The 20,944-nt window shown below is 45.9% G+C and overlaps 1 protein-coding gene across 1 annotated transcript in view; it reads left to right on the plus strand.

The window, feature by feature from the left end:
- The first annotated feature begins 1,644 nt into the window (after positions 1 to 1,644).
- The window catches only part of TRAPPC3L (trafficking protein particle complex subunit 3L), a 147,537-nt gene continuing 128,237 nt past the window's right edge, over positions 1,645 to 20,944 (plus strand). The window contains exon 1 of the mRNA XM_073675898.1: positions 1,645 to 1,829. Coding sequence (XP_073531999.1) covers positions 1,788 to 1,829 — 42 coding nt within the window. The 5' untranslated portion in view covers positions 1,645 to 1,787. The remainder of the gene's footprint in view (positions 1,830 to 20,944) is intronic.

Consider the following 20,944-nt stretch of genomic DNA (forward strand, 5'->3'; position numbering starts at 1 on the left):
GCGGATGGTACCCAGGTCTAGAGGAAAGGAGACTCTCCTCCGGACCTGGGTACCATAGAAAACTGTGAAAAAAAGAATAAAATAAAAAATAAAGATTATATTTACCTTCTGACTGCCCGCGGTGCGCTCCTCCTCGCATGCTGGCAGTTCACAATGGACTGAAGGACCTGCGCTGACGTCATAGTCATGTGACGGGTCACGCGACGCTGACATCGGCAGGTCCTTCAGTGTACCGCTGCCGGCAAAGGAGAACGGAGGAAATCAAGACACTGGGGGCCATCGGAAGGTAAGTATAATATTTATTTATTTTTTTTACCATTCTTTTCGGTCACAGTATATAAATCCATGCCGTTTGCATGGATTTATATAGTGTGACCAAGTTGACAAGCACTTTCCAAGTGATGCTAAAATCGGTTGGAAAGCGCTTGTCAACCCGCATGCGGAAATTCATGTGAAGAACGCTTCACATCCGCATGTCCCTGGCAGGAAAACGCATGTACAATCCGCATGTACAATCCGCATGTACAATCCGCATGCGTTTTTTCTGCCAGGGAGATGCAGAAACGCTCAGGAAGAAATCCGGAGTATCGTGGGCACATATCCTTAAAAAAATATTTTTTTTGTTGGTCGCTATCTTCTTAGACCATTAAGTTTTTTATTTTTCTGTAGACGCTGCTGTTTTAAGGCTTATTTTTTTGTAGGACAAACTGTTGTTTTCACTAATATTTGGGTACATTCAACTTTTTGGTCACCTTTTATTCCATCTTTTTATACCAAAGATGAATTAGAAACAATAAATTTGGATTTGTATATTATTGTATATTTCATTATTAACTATGTAGTATAATTAACATGTTACCTTTATTCTGCAGTTTTTCAACAACCTATCGGCACCCCGCATTCGCACTTTCCCTCTGTCAAGCTCCTTATATGTGTGGCCACATCCTGGCTGTTGCAGTGGGAACCCAGCTGTATGTAACTGCAGAAAATCCACAGGTTAAAAATGCACAAGTATTTTTATTGAGTTTTCCAAGGCGCAAGTAATCTGAACATGTCGTTATCATTAAAGTTTTAACAAAGCTACATAACTCAGCAAATTCAGAAAAATTGCAAACCAAAGTATTTAAAACATGACATACCAAAAAGAGAAAAAAAAACAAAGCTAAAAAAACCCAACAAAAAAGCCTAAATAACTAGCTGGTGCAGAAATGCTGCAACATCAAAAACGCACCAAATACTCTTTGTAAAAACTTAGCCTTAGGTTAGTCAAGCATTTTTTTATTTACCTGTATAACCCCTTTCACGGCTATTTTTGTCATCATTGTAAAGGCTGAATTTGATATACGGCTTCTTGATTTTACTTGAAAAAGTTTTATTTATTGTCCTAGCCATTATTATCATTGCCATTATCATCACTGACCTTTTTAATTTATTTGATGATCCATTAAGGCCTTCGGTTTCTAACTGTATATCATGTAATAGCTGCAGGAAACTGAATGCTTAGGGGTAATTTAGTATTATTTTTCCTTTTACCTAAATGGAACAGCCACATTATTTAATCTGAGTCAGGTTATTGTGCTTTCAAACCATCTTGCTGGCAATCAATTTGCTTTCCAGTGCTAAATGCGTGCACATTGTAGGAGGAGCAGCAAAGTGTACATCATCACAAAAGACTGAGCGAAACACAAGATCAATGCAATGAACGAAAGACAGACATAGGATACAGACCAACAAAGTACCGCTGAGACCAGTTATCCCCATTCTCAACCTATTCCCAGATCCTTGAGATGGCAAGGTCATCAAACCGAAAGCAAGAAATCTTCAAAATAGTAAGACTGCGCACCGCTAATATTTTATTCCTACATTGTGATAATACCACAGGCTACATTTACATCTTTAGTTTGGATGGTTTTAGCATTGTCCTTACATGATTTAAGGGAAACAGCCTGCATCAACCTATATATAGTATTGCCAAAAATATGTTTTACTGCTGGATATATGTTATTCTGATGTGTGTATATGTATATATTATGAGAAGGTCACTGGTAAAATAATGGAAGGAAGATATGTGTCACTCAGGATGCTCCAGCATACTAAGTGATGAGAGAGGTTAATCGGCCAATTTAAGGGCTAGGTTTTTGTGATCATCTGAAGAGTGGGTGGGAAGATGTTGACCATATTAGAAGGTAAATATGGAGCCTTTGGACTCATTCATTGTTCGGTGTTTCTGGTGACGAGAGCTCCAGAGCGGTGCTCGCGTTTAAAGAGAACTGAACCGGGAGGTTTTTATCCCCCCTAAGCCAGCAGATCCCCGCAGCTACACACAGCTCCAGGTTTTCGTGGGCCCCGGGCGAAAAAGACTCAGTGGGCCCCTTTAACACATACCACCGCGATTCATGATGCACAGATACGGCAGAGAAATATAGGTATAGTATAATGCCAAAGATTTCACATACTTCTTACATTACATGAGTGATATCTATTGTAAGTTCTACAATATCATACATATAGTATAATGCATCCCATAGTCCTCCATATAGTATAATTCATAACCCATAGTCCTCCATATAGTATAATGTACAGCCCATAGTCATCCATGTAGTATAATGCACAGCCCATAGTCATCAATGTAGTATAATGCACAGCCCATAATCATCCTTATAGTATAATGCACAGCCCATGGTCATCCATGTAGTATAATGCACAGCCCATAGTCATCCATGTAGTATAATGCACAGCCCATAATCATCCTTATAGTATAATGCACAGCCCATGGTCATCCATGTAGTATAATGCACAGTCCATAGTCATCCATGCAGTATAATGCACAGCCTACAGTCCTCCATATTCCTCCATACAGCATAATGCACCTCTATATATAATGCACAGCCCATAGTCATCCATGTAATATAATGCACAGCCCATAGTCATCCATGTAGTTGTATGGCCACCATGTACTCACTGATTTAAAAACAATAAATACCTCCCATCCTCGGCATCCTGTTGTGAAGCTGGCAGCTGACTTCAGTGTGCGAAGGGAGCACATGACGTCATTGCCATGCGCCCCTGGTCACGAGCATGCCGACATCAGCTGCTGACCTCTGATTGGTCGGCAGTGTATATTGCCACTCAAGGGCCCAATGAGTCTGTGCGCTGGAATACACTTCAGCTCAGTGTGCGTCTGAAGACGCACACCCAGATGAAGTATTTGCTGGCATCGGCGGGCCCCTCACCCGCCGAGCCTGCGCAGTTCCAGTGGCAACCGTTGAGACCGCGGTAATTACGCTCCTGTCGATGGCGAGTGGACCCCCTCATTTGTTCTGGGCCCCGACACTTTCCCGAGTGCGTCAGGTGGTGACACCGGCCTGCGTATCCAGCAGTTAATAATGTCCAATATATAGTGGACACAGGCAGAAGAGGGCACCTGTGCAAGTACAATATATGGGCCCTTAGCAGTCCAATCATCATAATGTACAATTCTTCCTGCTTTGGAGGTGGAAATGGGCCTACTTACCTCTTGGGCCCTTGTGCGACTGCCGAGGTTGCTCTAGTGTTATGTCCACTCCTGTATATATAGTCTCTATGGTGTATGGTATTACTATATGCACAGTATAGTTCATAAGCATAGAGTTTACCATTATCTCAAATGTAGAGATCAGTATAGACCAAGAGTGGGCAATTAATTTTACCAAAGGGCTAAATGGGAGACCATAACTAGAGATTTCAATGTTTGGTTCGGAAATTTTCGCCGAATTTTTAAACATTCGCCGAATTTATATGCGGAATGTTCGTCGAACATTTCTGAACACCATAAGATTCAATGGGGGGACAAAAAAACGCTTATACAACACCTTCAAACGGGCCCAAAAGCTGCCAAAACACATAAAATTAGGGGTAGACACCAGGAAAGTGCCATCAATTGACCCACAGTACAAGTACTATAATTATTATTACTATAACAGCGACATTTATTCTGTGGCACTTTACATGTGAAAAGGGGTCACCGTTGGTGACTCTCTGACTGGTACAAAAGGAGAGAGGACCCTGCCTGTGAGGGCGCACAAAAAATCTACAAGGGATAGGTGAGGATACAGTAGGTCAGGGTACAGCTAGTCATACAGCGGTATGGTGGAGCAAGGGTTATCGCAGATTGTACCCTTGTCAGAAGAAGTGGGTCTTCAGCTTCTTTTTCAAGATTTCCATAGTAGGTGACAGTCTGATGGGTTAGGGTACAACGTTATCACAGTAGGGGAGATGCATGGGACAAATCTGCTGAGAGCCTAAATCACGGTAAGCTTCCAGGAGCTCATAACTGAGCAGATTAACCCCTGCACCGATTAATATGAAGGTGAAAGGCTTCTAATGAGTGCTGGAGTGGGAGGAATCAAACGCTGCGGTGTTCTGGCTCCTCTCTGTCACGGTAAACCCGTGACACCTTGCAATCTTCAACACACTGTTCGCAAGGTAGACAGCAGCAGTGGTCGGTCTCCTAGACAATGAGCTAACTCCTTTATGATGATAGAGGACAACATCTGCAAGTAGTTTGTATGTTCTCCCCGTGTTTGCGGGGGTTTCCCCCAGGATCTCCGGTTTACTCCTCAGTAAAAAAGCAACCATGCAGGAGTGTTCATAGTTCAAAAAATTAGGGCCTGACACCACCATTTCCGTGACCAGCAGATTGGAGATGGTGGAGTTCGACCTCTTAGCTTTGTCATGTGTAGGAGGAAACAATCTTTTACGTGACCACAACTGCGGGACCGAGGGCTCGCTGCAGTGCTGAGAGAGGGTGGAATACAGTGAAACGGACAAACTGCTGGACCGTGAGTGAGGTGCAGGCGCAGATGTTACGGTGGATTGAGAAACATGTGGTGTGCTCGGAGAAACAAACACAGCAGGCATGTCCACTTCTGTTATAGCTGACGGGCTCTCACTCAGCCTGACTGGAGCGGGTAGAGAACCACAAGTTCTGCGGTGGGAGACCTGCGTGACAATACTTGGCATGGTAGCAAAGGAGGAGGAAGAAGCAGCAGATGCGGTTGATAGGGCGTCTCATAGTTGATAAGGTCTGCATTTTATCGCAGTGATATTGCCAAAGTAAAGTATGTTGATTGCGCATGTGAAGGTTCATGCATGTAGTAGTCAAATTATTGCACTTTTTCCCTCTACTGAGTTTTTAATCTCAAAGTTTGCTGATAACGTGAGCTGGCTCATCCTTTGCGGTCTCAAAAAAGGCCCAGGCTAGGAAACCCTTGCCGCCCCTGCGAGCTGCAGACCCGCGACCGCTGCTGGTCACTGCCACGGTTGTGGGTAAGGATGCAGTGCTCCTTGTGCTTGCATCACTCTGTGTCTGCACCATAGTTTGCAACGTAACCTCCTCGTCTTCCTCCTCCTCCATCTCCTCAGATGAGCTACTCAGCTGTGTACCTCTGGGTTCACACCAAGTTAAATGTACAACCTCATCATCATCCAATGTGTTATCCCATTCCTCGCCTTCAAAGTCACCCTCCTCCTCTTCTTGCCCTGACAGCACAGTACAGTCGAGGGTCAGGAAGCTGCTCGGACCCAAACTTTTTTTTTTCCCTGTGTATGTAGAACGATATCTGCCCCAAACAATTTTAAGCGGAGATGTAGCCTGCTTTATATACCAATTTTGAGTTTATCATGTCTGTGTACCCCTGTGTGGAGAAGAATATCTGCCCCAATTTTAAGCGGAGATGTAGCTTTTTTATATATCAATTTTGAGTTTATCATGTCTGTGTACTCCTGTGTGGAGAAGAATATCGGCCCCAAACAATTTTAAGCGGAGATGTAGTTTGCTTTATATACCAATTTTGAGTTTATCATGTCTGTGTACCCCTGTATTGAGAACAATATCTACCCCAAAGAATTTTAAGCTGAGATGTAGTCTGCTTTTTATACCAATTTTGAGTTTATCATGTCTGTGTTCTCCTGTGTGAAGAATATCTGCCACAAACAATTTTAAGCGGAGCTGTAGCCTGCTTTTTATGGCAATTTTGAGTTTATCATGTCTGTGTAACCCCTGTGTGGAGAAGAATATCTGCCCCAAACAATTTTAAGTGGAGATATAGCCTGCTTTATATACCAATATTGAGTTTATCGTGTCTGTGTACCCCTGTATGTAGAAGAATATCTGCCCCAAACTATTTTAAGCGGAGATGTAGTTTCCTTTATATACCAATTTTGAGTTTATCATGTCTGTGTACCCCTGTATGGAGAACAATATCTACCCCAAAGAATTTTAAGCTGAGATGTAGTCTGCTTTTTATACCAATTTTGAGTTTATCAAGTCTGTGTACCCCTGTGTGGAGAAAAATATCTGCCCAAAAAAATTTAAGCTGAGATGTAGTCTGCTTTATATACCAATTTTGAGTTTATCATGTCTGTGTACCCCTGTGTGGAGAAAAATATCTGGCCAAAAGAATTTTAAGCTGAGATGTAGTCTGCTTTATATACTGATTTTGAGTTTATCATGTATGTGTACCCCTGTGTGGAGAAAAATATCTGCCCAAAAGAATTTTAAGCTGAGATGTAGCCTGGTTTATATACCATGGTAGTAAGAAAACCAATTTCTATTTTATCATGTGTTCTCCTGCGAGAACAAAATCTGCACCAAGCAATTAATTTAAATTGAGTATAAGTATTATATTGGGGACCGACACCTCTTCCACTACAGCCAACCCAGCAGATGGAAACACAATCAGGAGTGTTCACATTTAAAAAAAATTAGGGCCTAACACCACCATTTCCGTGGCCAACAGGTTGGAGATGGTGGAGTTGAAGCCCTTAGCTTTGTCATGTGTAGGATGAAACAATTAGAGATGAGCGGTGTTCGACTAGAACTGTTCGCCAATCTCAAATTCGAGCTGTTTTGGGTGGTGTTCGAGTTGTTCGACGAACCCGAACGATTTGCAAAAAATTCGGCTGTTTGAGGTTATGTTCGATAACTGTTCGTGCACCAAAAGCGTGTCCTGCATGTCTGGCGCTATTTAGAGCACCAATCATGCAGGGATTGTCTGCCACTCACTGTAATGCCACAGCCATGGTGGTTGTGGCATTACAGTGATTGCCCAAATCGATGGGAACAGTGCTCACAGTGAAACATGAAAAGCCGGCAATTCAGCAGCGGCATACACCGGTACCCGACAATTTAGAACAGAAAGAATAGAGAATCACACATAGATTAGATAGATAGAAACATGTCAGTCACACATATAAGAAGCACAGTGACAGTGTTGCTTACTGTACTTGTCATTTAGTGTAAAGGATTTATCAAAAAAAATAATAGTGTTTTCATGCACCGTCTCTTTAAAAAAGCCGGCTGGCAATTCAGCATCTGTACCCGACAATTTAGAATAGAAGGAATAGAGAATCACACATAGATTAGATAGATAGAAACATGTCAGCCACATATATACGAAGTACAGTGACAGTGTTGCTTACTGTACTTGTCATTTAGTGTAAAGGATTTATTAAAAAATATAATAGTGTTTTCGTGCACCGTCTCTTTAAAAAAGCCGGCCGGCAATTCAGCAGCGGTACCTGACAATTTATAACAGACAGAATAGAGCTTCACACATAGATTAGATAGATAGAAACATGTCAGTCACATATATATGAAGTACTGTGACAGTGTTGCTTACTGTACTTGTCATTTACTGCAAAGGATTTATTAAAAAAAATAATAGTGTTTTCATGCACCGTCTCTTTAAAAAAGCCGGCCGGCAATTCAGCATCTGTACCCGACAATTTATAACAGACAGAATAGAGCTTCACACATAGATTAGATAGATAGAAACATGTCAGTCACATATATAATAAGTACAGTGACAGTGTTGGTTACTGTACTTGTCATTTAGTATTAAAATAAAGGATTTATTATTAAAAAAAATTGGCGTGGGGTTCCCCGTAATTTTAGTCTCTAGCGGAGGTTAAGCAGACAGCTGGGGCAGATGTTTGAAGCCTGGGAAGGGGGTAATACCCACGGAGCTTCCCAGGCTACTAATATCAGCCCCCAGCTGAATACCTAGCCTTTACTAGCTATTAAAATGGAGGACCCCCCCCAAAAAAATGACGTGGGGTCCCCCCTAATTTAATAGCTAGCAAAGGCTAGGCAGACAGCTGGGGGCTGATATTAATAGCCCAGGAAGGGAGCCATGAATATTGGCCCCCTCCCAGGCTAGAAACACCAGCCGTCAGCCGCCCCAGAAATGGCGCATCCATAGGATGCGCCAATTCTGGCACTTAGCCTCGCTCTTCCACGCTGCCCTGGTGCGGTGGCAGGGGGTAATAGGGTTGGGGTTGATGTCAGCTTATAATGCCAGCTGACATCAAGCCCAGGTTAGTAATGGAGAGGCGTCTATAAGACACCCCCATTACTAACCCCATAGTCAAAGTTAAAAGAAAACACAAACACCCAGAATAAAGTCCTTTAATTGAAATAAAGACACATTCCTTTATTGTTCTAAATTAAACCATACTTACCGTCACGCCCATTCCAGCTGAAGCCAACGATCTCCTGCAATAAAAGAAAAATAATAAAGCAACCTCATCCTTACCTTTCCATGGTTCCCACGACAGCTTCAGCTCTGCTACATCGAGATAACAGGCTGGACCGCAGCAGAACGCTGCCATCCAGCCTGTCATCCCGCAGACACTGAGAAGCGCAGGCATGCTTGCGCTCCTCAGTGTCTCGCTGTGACGGCATAAAGATAAGACAAGCTCATGTCCAATGAACTCGGCGCACCTCATGCACGTCACTGACAGCGTGGGAGAATTCTCCTGCACTCAGCACTTCAGCGTGAGAATTCTCCCACGCTGTCAGTGACGTGCATGAGGTCAGCTGAGTTCATTGGACATGAATGAGCTCACCTCATGCACGTCACTGACAGCGTGGGAGAATTCTCACGCTGTAGCGCTGAGTGCAGGAGAATTTTCCCACGCTGTCAGTGACGTGCATGAGGTGAGCTGAGATCATTGGACATGAATGAGCTCACCTCATGCACGTCACTGACAGCGTGGGAAAATTCTCCTGCACTCAGCGCTTCAGCGTGAGAATTTTCCCACGCTGTCAGTGACGTGCATGAGGTGAGCTCATTCATGTCCAATGAACTCAGCTGACCTCATGTACGTCACTGACAGCGTGGGAGAATTTTCACGCTGAAGTGCTGAGTGCAGGAGAATTCTCCCACGCTGTCAGTGACGTGCATGAGGTGCGTCGAGTTCATTGGACATGAGCTTGTCTCATCTTTATGCCGTCACAGCGAGACACTGAGGAGCGCAAGCATGCCTGCGCTTCTGAGTGTCCTCGGGATGACAGGCTGGATGGCAGCGTTCTGCTGCGGTCCAGCCTGTCATCTCGATGTAGCAGAGCTGAAGCTGTCGTGGGAACCATGGAAAGGTAAGGATGAGGTTGCTTAATTATTTTACTTTTATTGCAGAAGACATTGGCTTCAGCTGGAATGGGCGTGACGGTAAGTATGGTTTAATTTAGAACAATAAAGAATTGTGTGTTTATTTCAATTAAAGGACTTTATTCTGGGTGTTGTGTTTTTTTAAATACTTTACTAGAAATTCATGGTGGTCATGTCTAATATTGGCGTGACCCCATGAATTTCGGGCTTAGGGCCAGCTGATAATGCCAAGCTGGCCTTAACCCCTTTATTACCCAGTGAGCCACCGCACCAGGGCCCTGGATGAGTTGGGTACAGCGCCAGAAGATGGCGCTTCTATGAACGCGCCATTTTCTGGGGCGGCTGCGCAATTTGCAGCGGGTGGGGCCCAGAAAGCTTGGGCCTCCCTGCGCTGCGGATTCCAGCTCCCAGCTGCCTAGTTGTACCTGGCTGGGCACAAAAATAGGGCGAAGCCCCACGCATTTTTTTTTTTAATTATTTCATGAAATTCATGGAATAATTAAGGAAAAAAGGGCTTCCCTATATTGTTGTGTCCAACCAGGTACAAATAGGCAGCTGGTGGTTGGGGGCAGCCCGTCCCTGCCTGCTGTACCTGGCTGGACACAAATATAGTGCGAAGCCCCACGTCAATTTTTTTTTAATTATTTCATGAAATAATTTTTTTAAAAAAGGGCTTCCCTATATTGTTGTGTCTGGCCAGGTACAAATAGGCAGCTGGTGGTTGGGGGCAGCCCGTTCCTGCCTGCTGTACCTGACTGGACACAAATATAGGGCGAAGCCCCACGTCAATTTTTTTAAAATTATTTCGGGAAATTCATGAAATATTGAAAAAAAAATTGATGTGGGGCTTCGCCCTATATTTGTGTCCAGTCAGGTACAGCAGGCAGGAACGGGCTGCTCCCAACCACCAGCTGCCTATTTGTACCTAGCCGGACACAACAATATAGGGAAGCCCTTTTTTTCTTAATTATTCCATGAATTTCATGAATTTAAAAAAAAAATACGTGGAGCTTCGCCTTATTTTTGTGTCCAGCCAGGTACAACTAGGCAGCTGGGGGCTGGAATCTGCAGCGCAGGGAGGCCCAAGCTTTCTGGGCCCCACCCGCTGCAAATTGCAGTCCGCAGCCGCCCCGGAAAATGGCGCGTTCATAGAAGCGCCAACTTCTGGCGCTGTACCCAACTCATCCAGGGCCCTGGTGTGGTGGCTCACTGGGTAATAAAGGGGTTAAGGCCAGCTTGGCATTATCAGCTGGCCCTAAGCCCGAAATTCATGGGGTCACGCCAATATTAGACATGACCACCATGAATTTCTAGTAAAGTATTTAAAAAAAACACAAACACCCAGAAAAAAGTCCTTTAATTGAAATAAACACACAATTCTTTATTGTTCTAAATTAAACCATACTTACCGTCACGCCCATTCCAGCTGAAGCCAATGATCTCCTGCAATAAAAGTAAAATAATAAAGAAACATCATCCTTACCTTTCCATGGCTCCCACGACAGCTTCAACTCTGCTACAGCGAGATGACAGGCTGGACCGCAGCAGAACGCTGCCATCCAGCCTGTCATCCCGCAGACACTGAGAAGCGCAGGCATGCTTGCGCTACTCAGTGTCTGGCTGTGACGGCATCCAGATGAGCCGAGATCATGTCCAATGAACTCGGCTCACCTCATGCACGTCACTGACAGCGTGGGAAAATTCTCACGCTGAAGCGCTGAGTGCAGGAGAATTTTCCCACGCTGTCAGTGACGTACATGAGGTGAGCCGAGTTCATTGTCGGCTCATCTGGATGCCGTCACAGTCAGACACTGAGGAGCGCAAGCATGCCTGCGCTTCTCAGTGTCTGCGGGATGACAGGCTGGATGGCAGCGTTCTGCTGCGGTCCAGCCTGTCATCTCGATGTAGCAGAGCTGAAGCTGTCGTGGGAACCATGGAAAGGTAAGGATGAGGTTGCTTTATTATTTTTCTTTTATTGCAGGAGATCGTTGGCTTCAGCTGGAATGGGCGTGATGGTAAGTATGGTTTAATTTAGAACAATAAAGAATTGTGTCTTTATTTCAATTAAAGGACTTTATTCTGGGTGTTTGTGTTTTTTTTTTAACTTTGACTATGGGGTTAGTAATGGGGGTGTCTTATAGACGCCTCTCCATTACTAACCTGGGCTTGATGTCAGCTGGCATTATAAGCTGACATCAACCCCAACCCTATTACCCCCTACCACCGCACCAGGGCAGCGTGGAAGAGCGAGGCTAAGTGCCAGAATTGGCGCATCCTATGGATGCGCCATTTCTGGGGCGGCTGACGGCTGGTGTTTCTAGCCTGGGAGGGGGCCAATATTCATGGCTCCCTTCCTGGGCTATTAATATCAGCCCCCAGCTGTCTGCCTAGCCTTTGCTAGCTATTAAATTAGGGGGGAACCCACGTCATTTTTTGGGGGGGGGTCCTCCATTTTAATAGCTAGTAAAGGCTAGGTATTCAGCTGGGGGCTGATATTAGTAGCCTGGGAAGCTCCGTGGGTATTACCCCCTTCCCAGGCTTCAAACATCTGCCCCAGCTGTCTGCTTAACCTCCGCTAGAGACTAAAATTACGGGGAACCCCACGCCAATTTTTTTTAATAATAAATCCTTTATTTTAATACTAAATGACAAGTACAGTAACCAACACTGTCACTGTACTTATTATATATGTGACTGACATGTTTCTATCTATCTAATCTATGTGTGAAGCTCTATTCTGTCTGTTATAAATTGTCGGGTACAGATGCTGAATTGCCGGCCGGCTTTTTTAAAGAGACGGTGCATGAAAACACTATTATTTTTTTTAATAAATCCTTTGCAGTAAATGACAAGTACAGTAAGCATCACTGTCACAGTACTTCATATATATGTGACTGACATGTTTCTATCTATCTAATCTATGTGTGAAGCTCTATTCTGTCTGTTATAAATTGTCGGGTACCGCTGCTGAATTGCCGGCGGCTTTTTTAAAGAGACGGTGCACGAAAACACTATTATATTTTTTAATAAATCCTTTACACTAAATGACAAGTACAGTAAGCAACACTGTCACTGTACTTCGTATATATGTGGCTGACATGTTTCTATCTATCTAATCTCTGTGTGATTCTCTATTCCTTCTATTCTAAATTGTCGGGTACAGATGCTGAATTGCCAGCCGGCTTTTTTAAAGAGACGGTGCATGAAAACACTATTATTTTTTTTAATAAATTCTTTGCAGTAAATGACAAGTACAGTAAGCAACACTGTCACAGTACTTCATATATATGTGACTGACATGTTTCTATCTATCTAATCTATGTGTGAAGCTCTATTCTGTCTGTTATAAATTGTCGGGTACCGCTGCTGAATTGCCGGCCGGCTTTTTTAAAGAGACGGTGCATGAAAACACTATTATTTTTTTTAATAAATCCTTTGCAGTAAATGACAAGTACAGTAAGCAACACTGTCACAGTACTTCATATATATGTGACTGACATGTTTCTATCTATCTAATCTATGTGTGAAGCTCTATTCTGTCTGTTATAAATTGTCGGGTACAGATGCTGAATTGCCGGCCGGCTTTTTTAAAGAGACGGTGCACGAAAACACTATTATATTTTTTAATAAATCCTTTACACTAAATGACAAGTACAGTAAGCAACACTGTCACTGTACTTCATATATATGTGACTGACATGTTTCTATCTATCTAATCTATGTGTGATGCTCTATTCCTTCATGTCTAAATTGTCGGGTACCGGTGTATGCCGCTGCTGAATTGCCGGCCGGCTTTTTTAAAGAAAGCGTCTTCTGAGCAGTTTGTCAGCTTTTGGACACCTTTGAAGGTGTTTTCTATGTGTTCCTATGTGTTTTTGTTTGCCTGCCATTGGTTTTAACGGTGTTCGACGGTGTTCTAAGGTGTTCGACGAACAGTTCAACGAACAGTTCCTCGAACATCCCGGTGTTCGACGAACCGAACCGAACCCGAACACTACGGGGGTGGCTCAACACTAGAAACAATCTATTATGTGACCACAACTGCATGACCGAGGGCTGGCTGCAGTGCTGAGAGAGGGTGAAGTACGGTGAACCGGACAAACTGCGGTGAGTGAGGTGCAGGCATGATGTCACGGTGGATTGAGAAACATGTGGTTTGCTCGGTGAAACAAACACAGCAGGCATGCCCGCTTCCATTACAGCTGACGGGCTCTCACTCTGCCTGACTGGAGCGGGTAGAGAACCAGAAGTTCTGCGGTGGGAGACCTGCATGACAATACTTGGCACGGTAACAGAGGAGGAGGAAGAAGTAGCAGATGCGGTTGATGGGGCAGCTGATGGTTGTTGAGGTCCGCTGGTCCACATTTCAGCGCGGTGAGATTCCCAGTGCAATGCATCTTGTTTACGCATTTGAACGTTCATGCATGTAGTAGTCAAATTATTGCATTTTTTTCCTCTACTGAGTTTTTTATTGCAAAGTTTGCAGATAACGTGAGTGGGCTCATCCTTTGCGGTGACAAAAAAGGCCTAGGCTAGGCCACCCTTGCCGTCCCTGCGAGCTGCAGACCCACGACCGCTGCTGGCCACAGCCACAGTTGTGGCTAAGGATGCACTGCTCCTTGTGCTTTCCTCGTGCTTGCATCACTCCATGTCTGCGCCGTAGGGCAAAACGTTACCTCCTCATCTTCCTTCTCCTCCACCTCTTCAGATGAGCTACTTGGCTTCGTGATTCTGGGTTCACACCAAGAAGGATCTTCAACCTCGTCATCATCTAATGTGTTATCCCATTCCTCACCCTCAGAGTGACCCTTCTCCTCTTGTTTCCCTGACAGCACAGTACAGTCCGCATGAGCCTCAGGTATCTGAGTCTTATCAGGACATCAGGATCACCTCCCTCCCCCGGTGGTTAACCTCTGGTGACGAGGGTCAGGAACCTGCTCCAACCCTACTTCGTCCTGCCCAAATCCAACCTAAAAATATTTTGAGCATCGGTGCAGATGCTTTCCTCCTTTTTACTCTGTGAATGTTTGGAGTAAACTTCTGATGCTCATGGTATAGAATTGGTGAACAGTTCTACAGACTCGCCCCTCTGTGGTTTGCTACAGTCATTTGGGCAGTTGGACAATTGTGACGCGGGGGGAAGCAAGGGTAATTGGGGTGCCACCTCTCTGGACTGTACTGTGTGTGATGTTGAGGTGGAGGAAGAAGAGGAGAGGCCACTTCTTGTAGCAGCGCTTGCCATCCACTGGAGCACCTGCTCTTTCTGGCCCTTATCAACAAGGTGTATCGCTGTGCGGCTGCCAAAGAAAGGGAATGGAGTAGCCTGTCCACTAACAGAAGTTGTCAATTGTCTTCGGATAGGACATGACAGTGTTGGTTCACTAATGCTTTCACTAACATTACCACCTAACCCACGTATACCTTGAACACCAAGCCTATTCCCCCTTCCACCATGACCTCTCTTTTTCCCACTCATGTTGCTCAGATACTGTAGTAGGAGCACGCTATTAGCAAAATAAAATTTGATTTTTTCCTCTGCAACAGCACTGCACACATCTGAATTTCAACGACACTAAATAACAAGATAAGATATGGCTTGCTGTATAATGTTACTGTGTCACCCTTGCCTGGATGCCGCAAAATGTAATAAAGCTGTGTCTGAGAGCAAGGGGGAGGTTCTCTAGTCAGGGGAACATTAGCATGCAGTACCTCCTGTCTCAGGCCTGTAGGGGGAGCAGGCTGCCCCTATAAAAGCTGGTGCTGGGGGCAGGGTTAGAGAGAACTGGATGGCCTGTCTCAGCACTGAGACGTGTCCCGGAGCAGAGCAGGGACAGAAAGTTGTATTGCACCTAAGAGGAAGTGTGGCAGGAGGAGAGCCACAAGCCAGAGACAAGAGGCGAAGTGAGCCTGTCTTAGCAGATAAAGGACTTAATTTACCAGACTTTGGTGTCTGAGGCTGGGAGGATTCCACATCCCACAGCAGATAACCAGTCCGCAGGGGACTGTATATTCCTTGGCCTAAGAAGCCTGGAGGCCCTGCCACAACAGAAGGGACCAGCAAAGCCGTACCAGGCTGGGAGCAGAAAGGAACCCACGTCGCAGGCCATACAGGCGAGAATACACGGAGAGCTCGGACCGTGGGCTGTTACCCTATAAGGAGGAGATAGCCATAAGGAGCGCAGAAAGCACGGTAGGCCTACACCCTCACCCTGACCAGGGCCAATCTCCCAATTGCTCTCAGACATCCAGGTCCCCTCCTAGCCGGGACTGTTTAGGGGTCAGTTTACCTGTTTTAGTAAAGACCCTGGACTGCAACCTGTTGTCTGTGTGCTCCTTCGCGCCTCCAGCACTACCGGTACTGGGACTCTCACCACCATCACTCCCACCATCCATTATACTGCCCTGGGGCCGCACTCTTCCCATGGGGAGTCACACTACCCTAGCTGCACACCTCATCAGCCCCAGCGGTCTGCATGCAGCGGTGGTTCCTAATAACCGCAATCCACGCAATCCAAATTTAATTTTATCTATTCTTTTGTGCCTTGCACTTTTTTCTATCGGCTTTATTCTATTCGTATGTGCATTCTGGCCTACTTAAACACAAACAGCCACCTCATGCCCTCTCCTGCTCCCACCTACTAACGCTTTCTCTGCTCCTCCTTACTGCCGGCGACATCTCTCCAAATCCTGGCCCTCCTCACCACATCCCTACAATCACTTCCACCTCCTACCCATGATCTATCCCAAACTCTCGTAACCCTTCTAACCATATACCTATACGCCAAGCCTCTGCTTCCCCAGTCCCACTAACAGGAGCTCTATGGAACGCTTGCTCTGTCTGCAACAAACTTTTCTACATTCATGACCTCTTCATCACTAACAAACTTGCCTTCCTCGGCATCACTGAAACCTGGCTCACCCCCTCTGACACGGCATCTCCTGCTGCACTTTCGTATGGTGGATTCCACCTCTCCCATACCCCCCTCCCCACCAGCAAGCACGGTGGAGGAATAGGTTTCCTCCTCTCAGATAACTGCTCCTTCACCCATATCCCACTGCCGCCCTCAATTACTCTCCCCTCTTTTGAAGTGCACTGCGTGCGCATCTACTCCCCATCCAACTTCCAACTGGCTGTCATCTACCGCCCCCCAGGATCAACCACCACTTTCTTTGACCACTTCACCACTTGGCTACTTCATTTCCTCTCCGTTGACATCCCCACTATCCTCATGGGTGACTTTAACATCCCCATTGACACTTCCCTCTCAGCTGCCTCTAAACTTCTATCCCTCACTTCCTGCTTCGGTCTTACTCAGTGGTCTTCCACACCCACCCACAAAGACGGCCACACGCTGGACCTCATCTTCACCCGCCTCTGTTCCCTATCTAACCTCTCTAACTCACCTCTCCCTCTCTCTGACCACAACCTACTAACATTCTCTTCCCTCTCCTCTCCAGGTCAACAATCCCCACTCCACAAACTTGCACACCCTCGCAGAAATCTCAGACACCTTGACCTACACTCACTCTCTGAATCCCTCCTCCCTCTTACAGACATTAGTTCCTTACATGATGCAGATGTTGCTGCCACTTTATACAACACCACAACAGCTGCAGCTCTCGATTCAGTCGCCCCCCTCACACATACCAAGGCTCGCACAATCAACAGACAACCCTGGCACACCAGCCTAACTAAAGAACTGCGACGGGCCTCCAGGATTGCTTAGCGCAGATGGAAAAAGTCCAACTCCAATGAGCACTTCATTGCATTCAAACAATCCCTCACTACCTTCAAGTCCACACTCACTGCAGCAAAACAAACATACTTCTCATCTCTCATATCCTCCCTGTCTCACAACCCCAAACAACTATTCAACACCTTCAATTCTCTCCTCCGTCCCCCAGTGCCTCCTCCCTCTCCTCTTATTTCAGCCGAAGACTTTGCCTCATTCTTCAAGCAGAAGATTGACACCATCAGACAAAACTTTTGCCTAAAGCCCCCACAGCCCCTCCCCACACCTACTCAACCCTCTTCCTCCAAAACCACCTTCTCCACCATTACGGAAGATCAACTTTCCTCCTTACTCTCCAAATCACACCTCACCACCTGTGAACTTGACCCAATCCGGTCCCACCTCATCCCAAACCTTACCACTATCTTCATCCCAACCCTAGCCCACCTCTTTAACCTGTCACTAACAACCGGTGTCTTCCCCTCATGCTTCAAACATGCCTCAATCACACCCATCCTCAAAAAGCCCTCCCTTGACCCATCCTCTCTGACTAGCTATCGCCCCATATCACTTCTCCCCTATGCCTCAAAACTACTGGAAGAACACGTCCATTCTGAACTGTCCTCCCACCTCTCCTCCTGCTCCCTCTTCGACCGCCTACAATCTGGTTTCCGACCGCACCATTGTACTGAAACTGCACTGACTAAAGTCACCAACGACCTTCTAACCACCAAATCTAAGCGACACTACTCCGTCCTCCTCCTCCTAGACCTGTCATCTGCCTTCGACACAGTGGACCATTCCCTCTTACTACAAACTCTCTCATCTCTCGGCATCACAGACTTGGCCCTATCCTGGATCTCCTCATACCTAACAGACAGGACATTCAGTGTCTCCCACTCATGCACCACCTCCTCATCTCGCCCCCTATCTGTCCGTGTCCCTCAAGGTTCAGTCCTAGGACCCCTGCTCTTCTCCATCTACACCTTAGGCCTGGGACAGCTCATAGAGTCTCACGGCTTTCATTATCACCTCTATGCTGATGACACACAGATCTATCTCTCTGGACCCGACATCTCCTCCCTACTAACCATAATCCCACAATGCCTGTCTGCTATTTCATCCTTCTTCTCTGCTAGATTTCTAAAACTTAACATGGACAAAACAGAATTCATCATCTTTCCGCCATCCCATTCACCCCCCCCCAACTGACCTATCTATCAATGTCAATGGCTGTCCCCTCTCCCCAGTCCCTCAAGCTCGCTGCCTTGGAGTAACCCTGGACTCTGATCTCTCCTTCAAACCACATATCCAAGCCATTTCCACTTCCTGCCGACTCCAACTCAAAAATATCTCCCGGATCCGCACATTCCTCAACCATGAATCTGCAAAAACACTAGTGCACGCCCTCATCATCTCCCGCCTCGACTACTGCAACCTCCTGCTCTGTGGCCTCCCTTCTACCACTCTTGCACCCCTCCAATCTATCCTAAACTCTGCTGCCCGACTAATCCACCTGTCCCCCCGCTATTCCCCGGCCTCTCCTCTCTGTCAATCTCTTCACTGGCGCCCCGTTGCTCAGAGAATCCAGTTCAAAACCCTAACCATGGCATACAAAGCCATGCACAACCTGTCTCCTCCATATATCTGTGACCTAGTCTCCCGTTACATACCCGCACGCAACCTCCGATCCTCACAAGATCTCCTTCTCTACTCCCTTCTTATCTCCTCCTCCCACAATCGCATACAAGATTTCTCCCGTGCTTCCCCCCTACTCTTGAACGCTCTACCCCAACACATCAGACTCTCGTCGACCGTGGAAACCTTCAAAAGGAGCCTGAAGACCCACCTCTTCCGAAAAAGCCTACAACCTGCAGTAACCACCGCGGCATGACCAGCTCTACCCTCCCCTAATGTATCCTCACCCATCCCTTGTAGATTGTGAGCCCTCGCGGGCAGGGTCCTTGCTTCTCCTGTACCAGTCGCTGTCACATTGTGTTCAAGATTATTCTACTTGTTTTTGCTATGTATACCCCTTTTCACATGTAAAGCGCCATGGAATAAATGGCGCTATAATAATAAATAATAATAATATATATGTAGCTTTATAGCAAAAAGCTATGCAGGTGCCTCTAATCAAGCCCTGCAGAGTTGGGATTTAACCCTGCCCTACCTGACTTTGCTGCATACTCTCCCCCTCTTCCCAAAGCCGAGGGCTGGTCATCAACTGCCAACCCACAGTGAACCTTGTCCTGCCAGAGCTTGACCAAGCTGATATACAGTACCTAGTGGGGCTTCCTTTCCACTTGCTGGTAAACTTTATAAGGGCCCTCACCTACCCTTTCCATCACTTCATAGGGCCCTTGCCTAATTTGTTCCCCACTGTGGGCACCAAGACCCGTACCCGATACACAGGTTTAAATTGTTCCTGAGTTGGGTGGTTCCAAAGTTTTTCCTGGAAACCTCCAGCTCAGGGATATTGACTTTAGAGGATGGCTCCACATCCTTATTGCCAACCCATAAAGACAATGGCAGCTCATCGATCCATGGTATGTGACAAGATTTTTGGCACTGTAACCTGGTTGTCAGACAAACTACCAGGCGGTATCGCTTTTCCCCACAAATCCCAAAACAGAGGAAAATCACGACCGACAATTATAGAATGTGAAAAGTTTTTGACCATTCCCACTTTGTTGATCACAGAACCACAGTCTGTCAATGTCGACCTGTGCCACAGGAAATTTTTTTGCTTCTCCATATACCTGAAGCCTACCAGCTTTCCAGGGAATGGTACATGAGGAAGTGCGGCCCTTACCAGGGTCACTAAACTTCCAGAGTCCAGAAGTCCAGTCACTTGCTACCCATTTATAGTCACTTGGCAAACCGGAGGAACAGCGCTGCAGGCAGTGTAGGTTTAATAGAAGCAGTGCCGGCCCATGGTGCAGTGCATTAGCTCCAATGTCAAGGGACAATGGGCCAATATATGACCCAAGGCACGTCACCTCCAACAGACAATGTGTCGAGGTGTTACAAAGGCTGGTCCAAAACGCACGTCGAGGCGGACGCACAAATCTTAGGAGCCATTGCATCATTGGTGTCCAAGGTAATTCATAATGTTATTTTTTCATGCTGGGCGCAATGGCACAGTTGTATATTGATCATTTTTCATATATACCTTGGCAACTTATTCTTTGGTACAATGGCAGGATTCTTTGAATGATACAGTATTTTCTTCATACCTTCTATGATAGTACATATGATATATGATATACAGACATATATTACTATTATTGCTCCAGTATTGCGCACCCCTTTTTCTCACGGATTGTCTTCACACGTGGATGTGTGTCCCATTTCCCCTGCCCTGTTGTCACACAAGGTGAAAGACTTAGTGAAACACAAAGGGAAGAGGGAAATTAAGCCCAGACTCTAGGGAAAAGGGGAAGTGGAGACCTCCTGGCTGATAGAATATCACTCTGTCTTCCCTAACGTCCCTATATTGGCTCTTCACCAATCACCGCACGCGTTCCTCACCCTGTCTTTCCCCGGCATTTGGTTCTGGCTAGGGAAGGAAGGGGATGAGCACTAGTCGATCCCCACTGAACACTAAAGACAATAAGGGAGGACATACAAGGGAAAATGCTTAGCTTTAGATGACTCCAGACAAGTGCGCACACGTCTTCAAGCACCAGAGAGGAAGAAGTGCTGCTCTCATTAAAGCCTACACAAGGAGTAATGAATATCTCCGTCACCTCCCTCTTGAACACAACAGGTATTTAT

This window comes from Phyllobates terribilis, unplaced genomic scaffold, assembly GCF_046119375.1.
Source record: "Phyllobates terribilis strain yellow unplaced genomic scaffold, ASM4611937v1 Scaffold_3__8_contigs__length_932513732, whole genome shotgun sequence".
Classification (NCBI taxonomy): Eukaryota; Metazoa; Chordata; class Amphibia; order Anura; family Dendrobatidae; genus Phyllobates; species Phyllobates terribilis.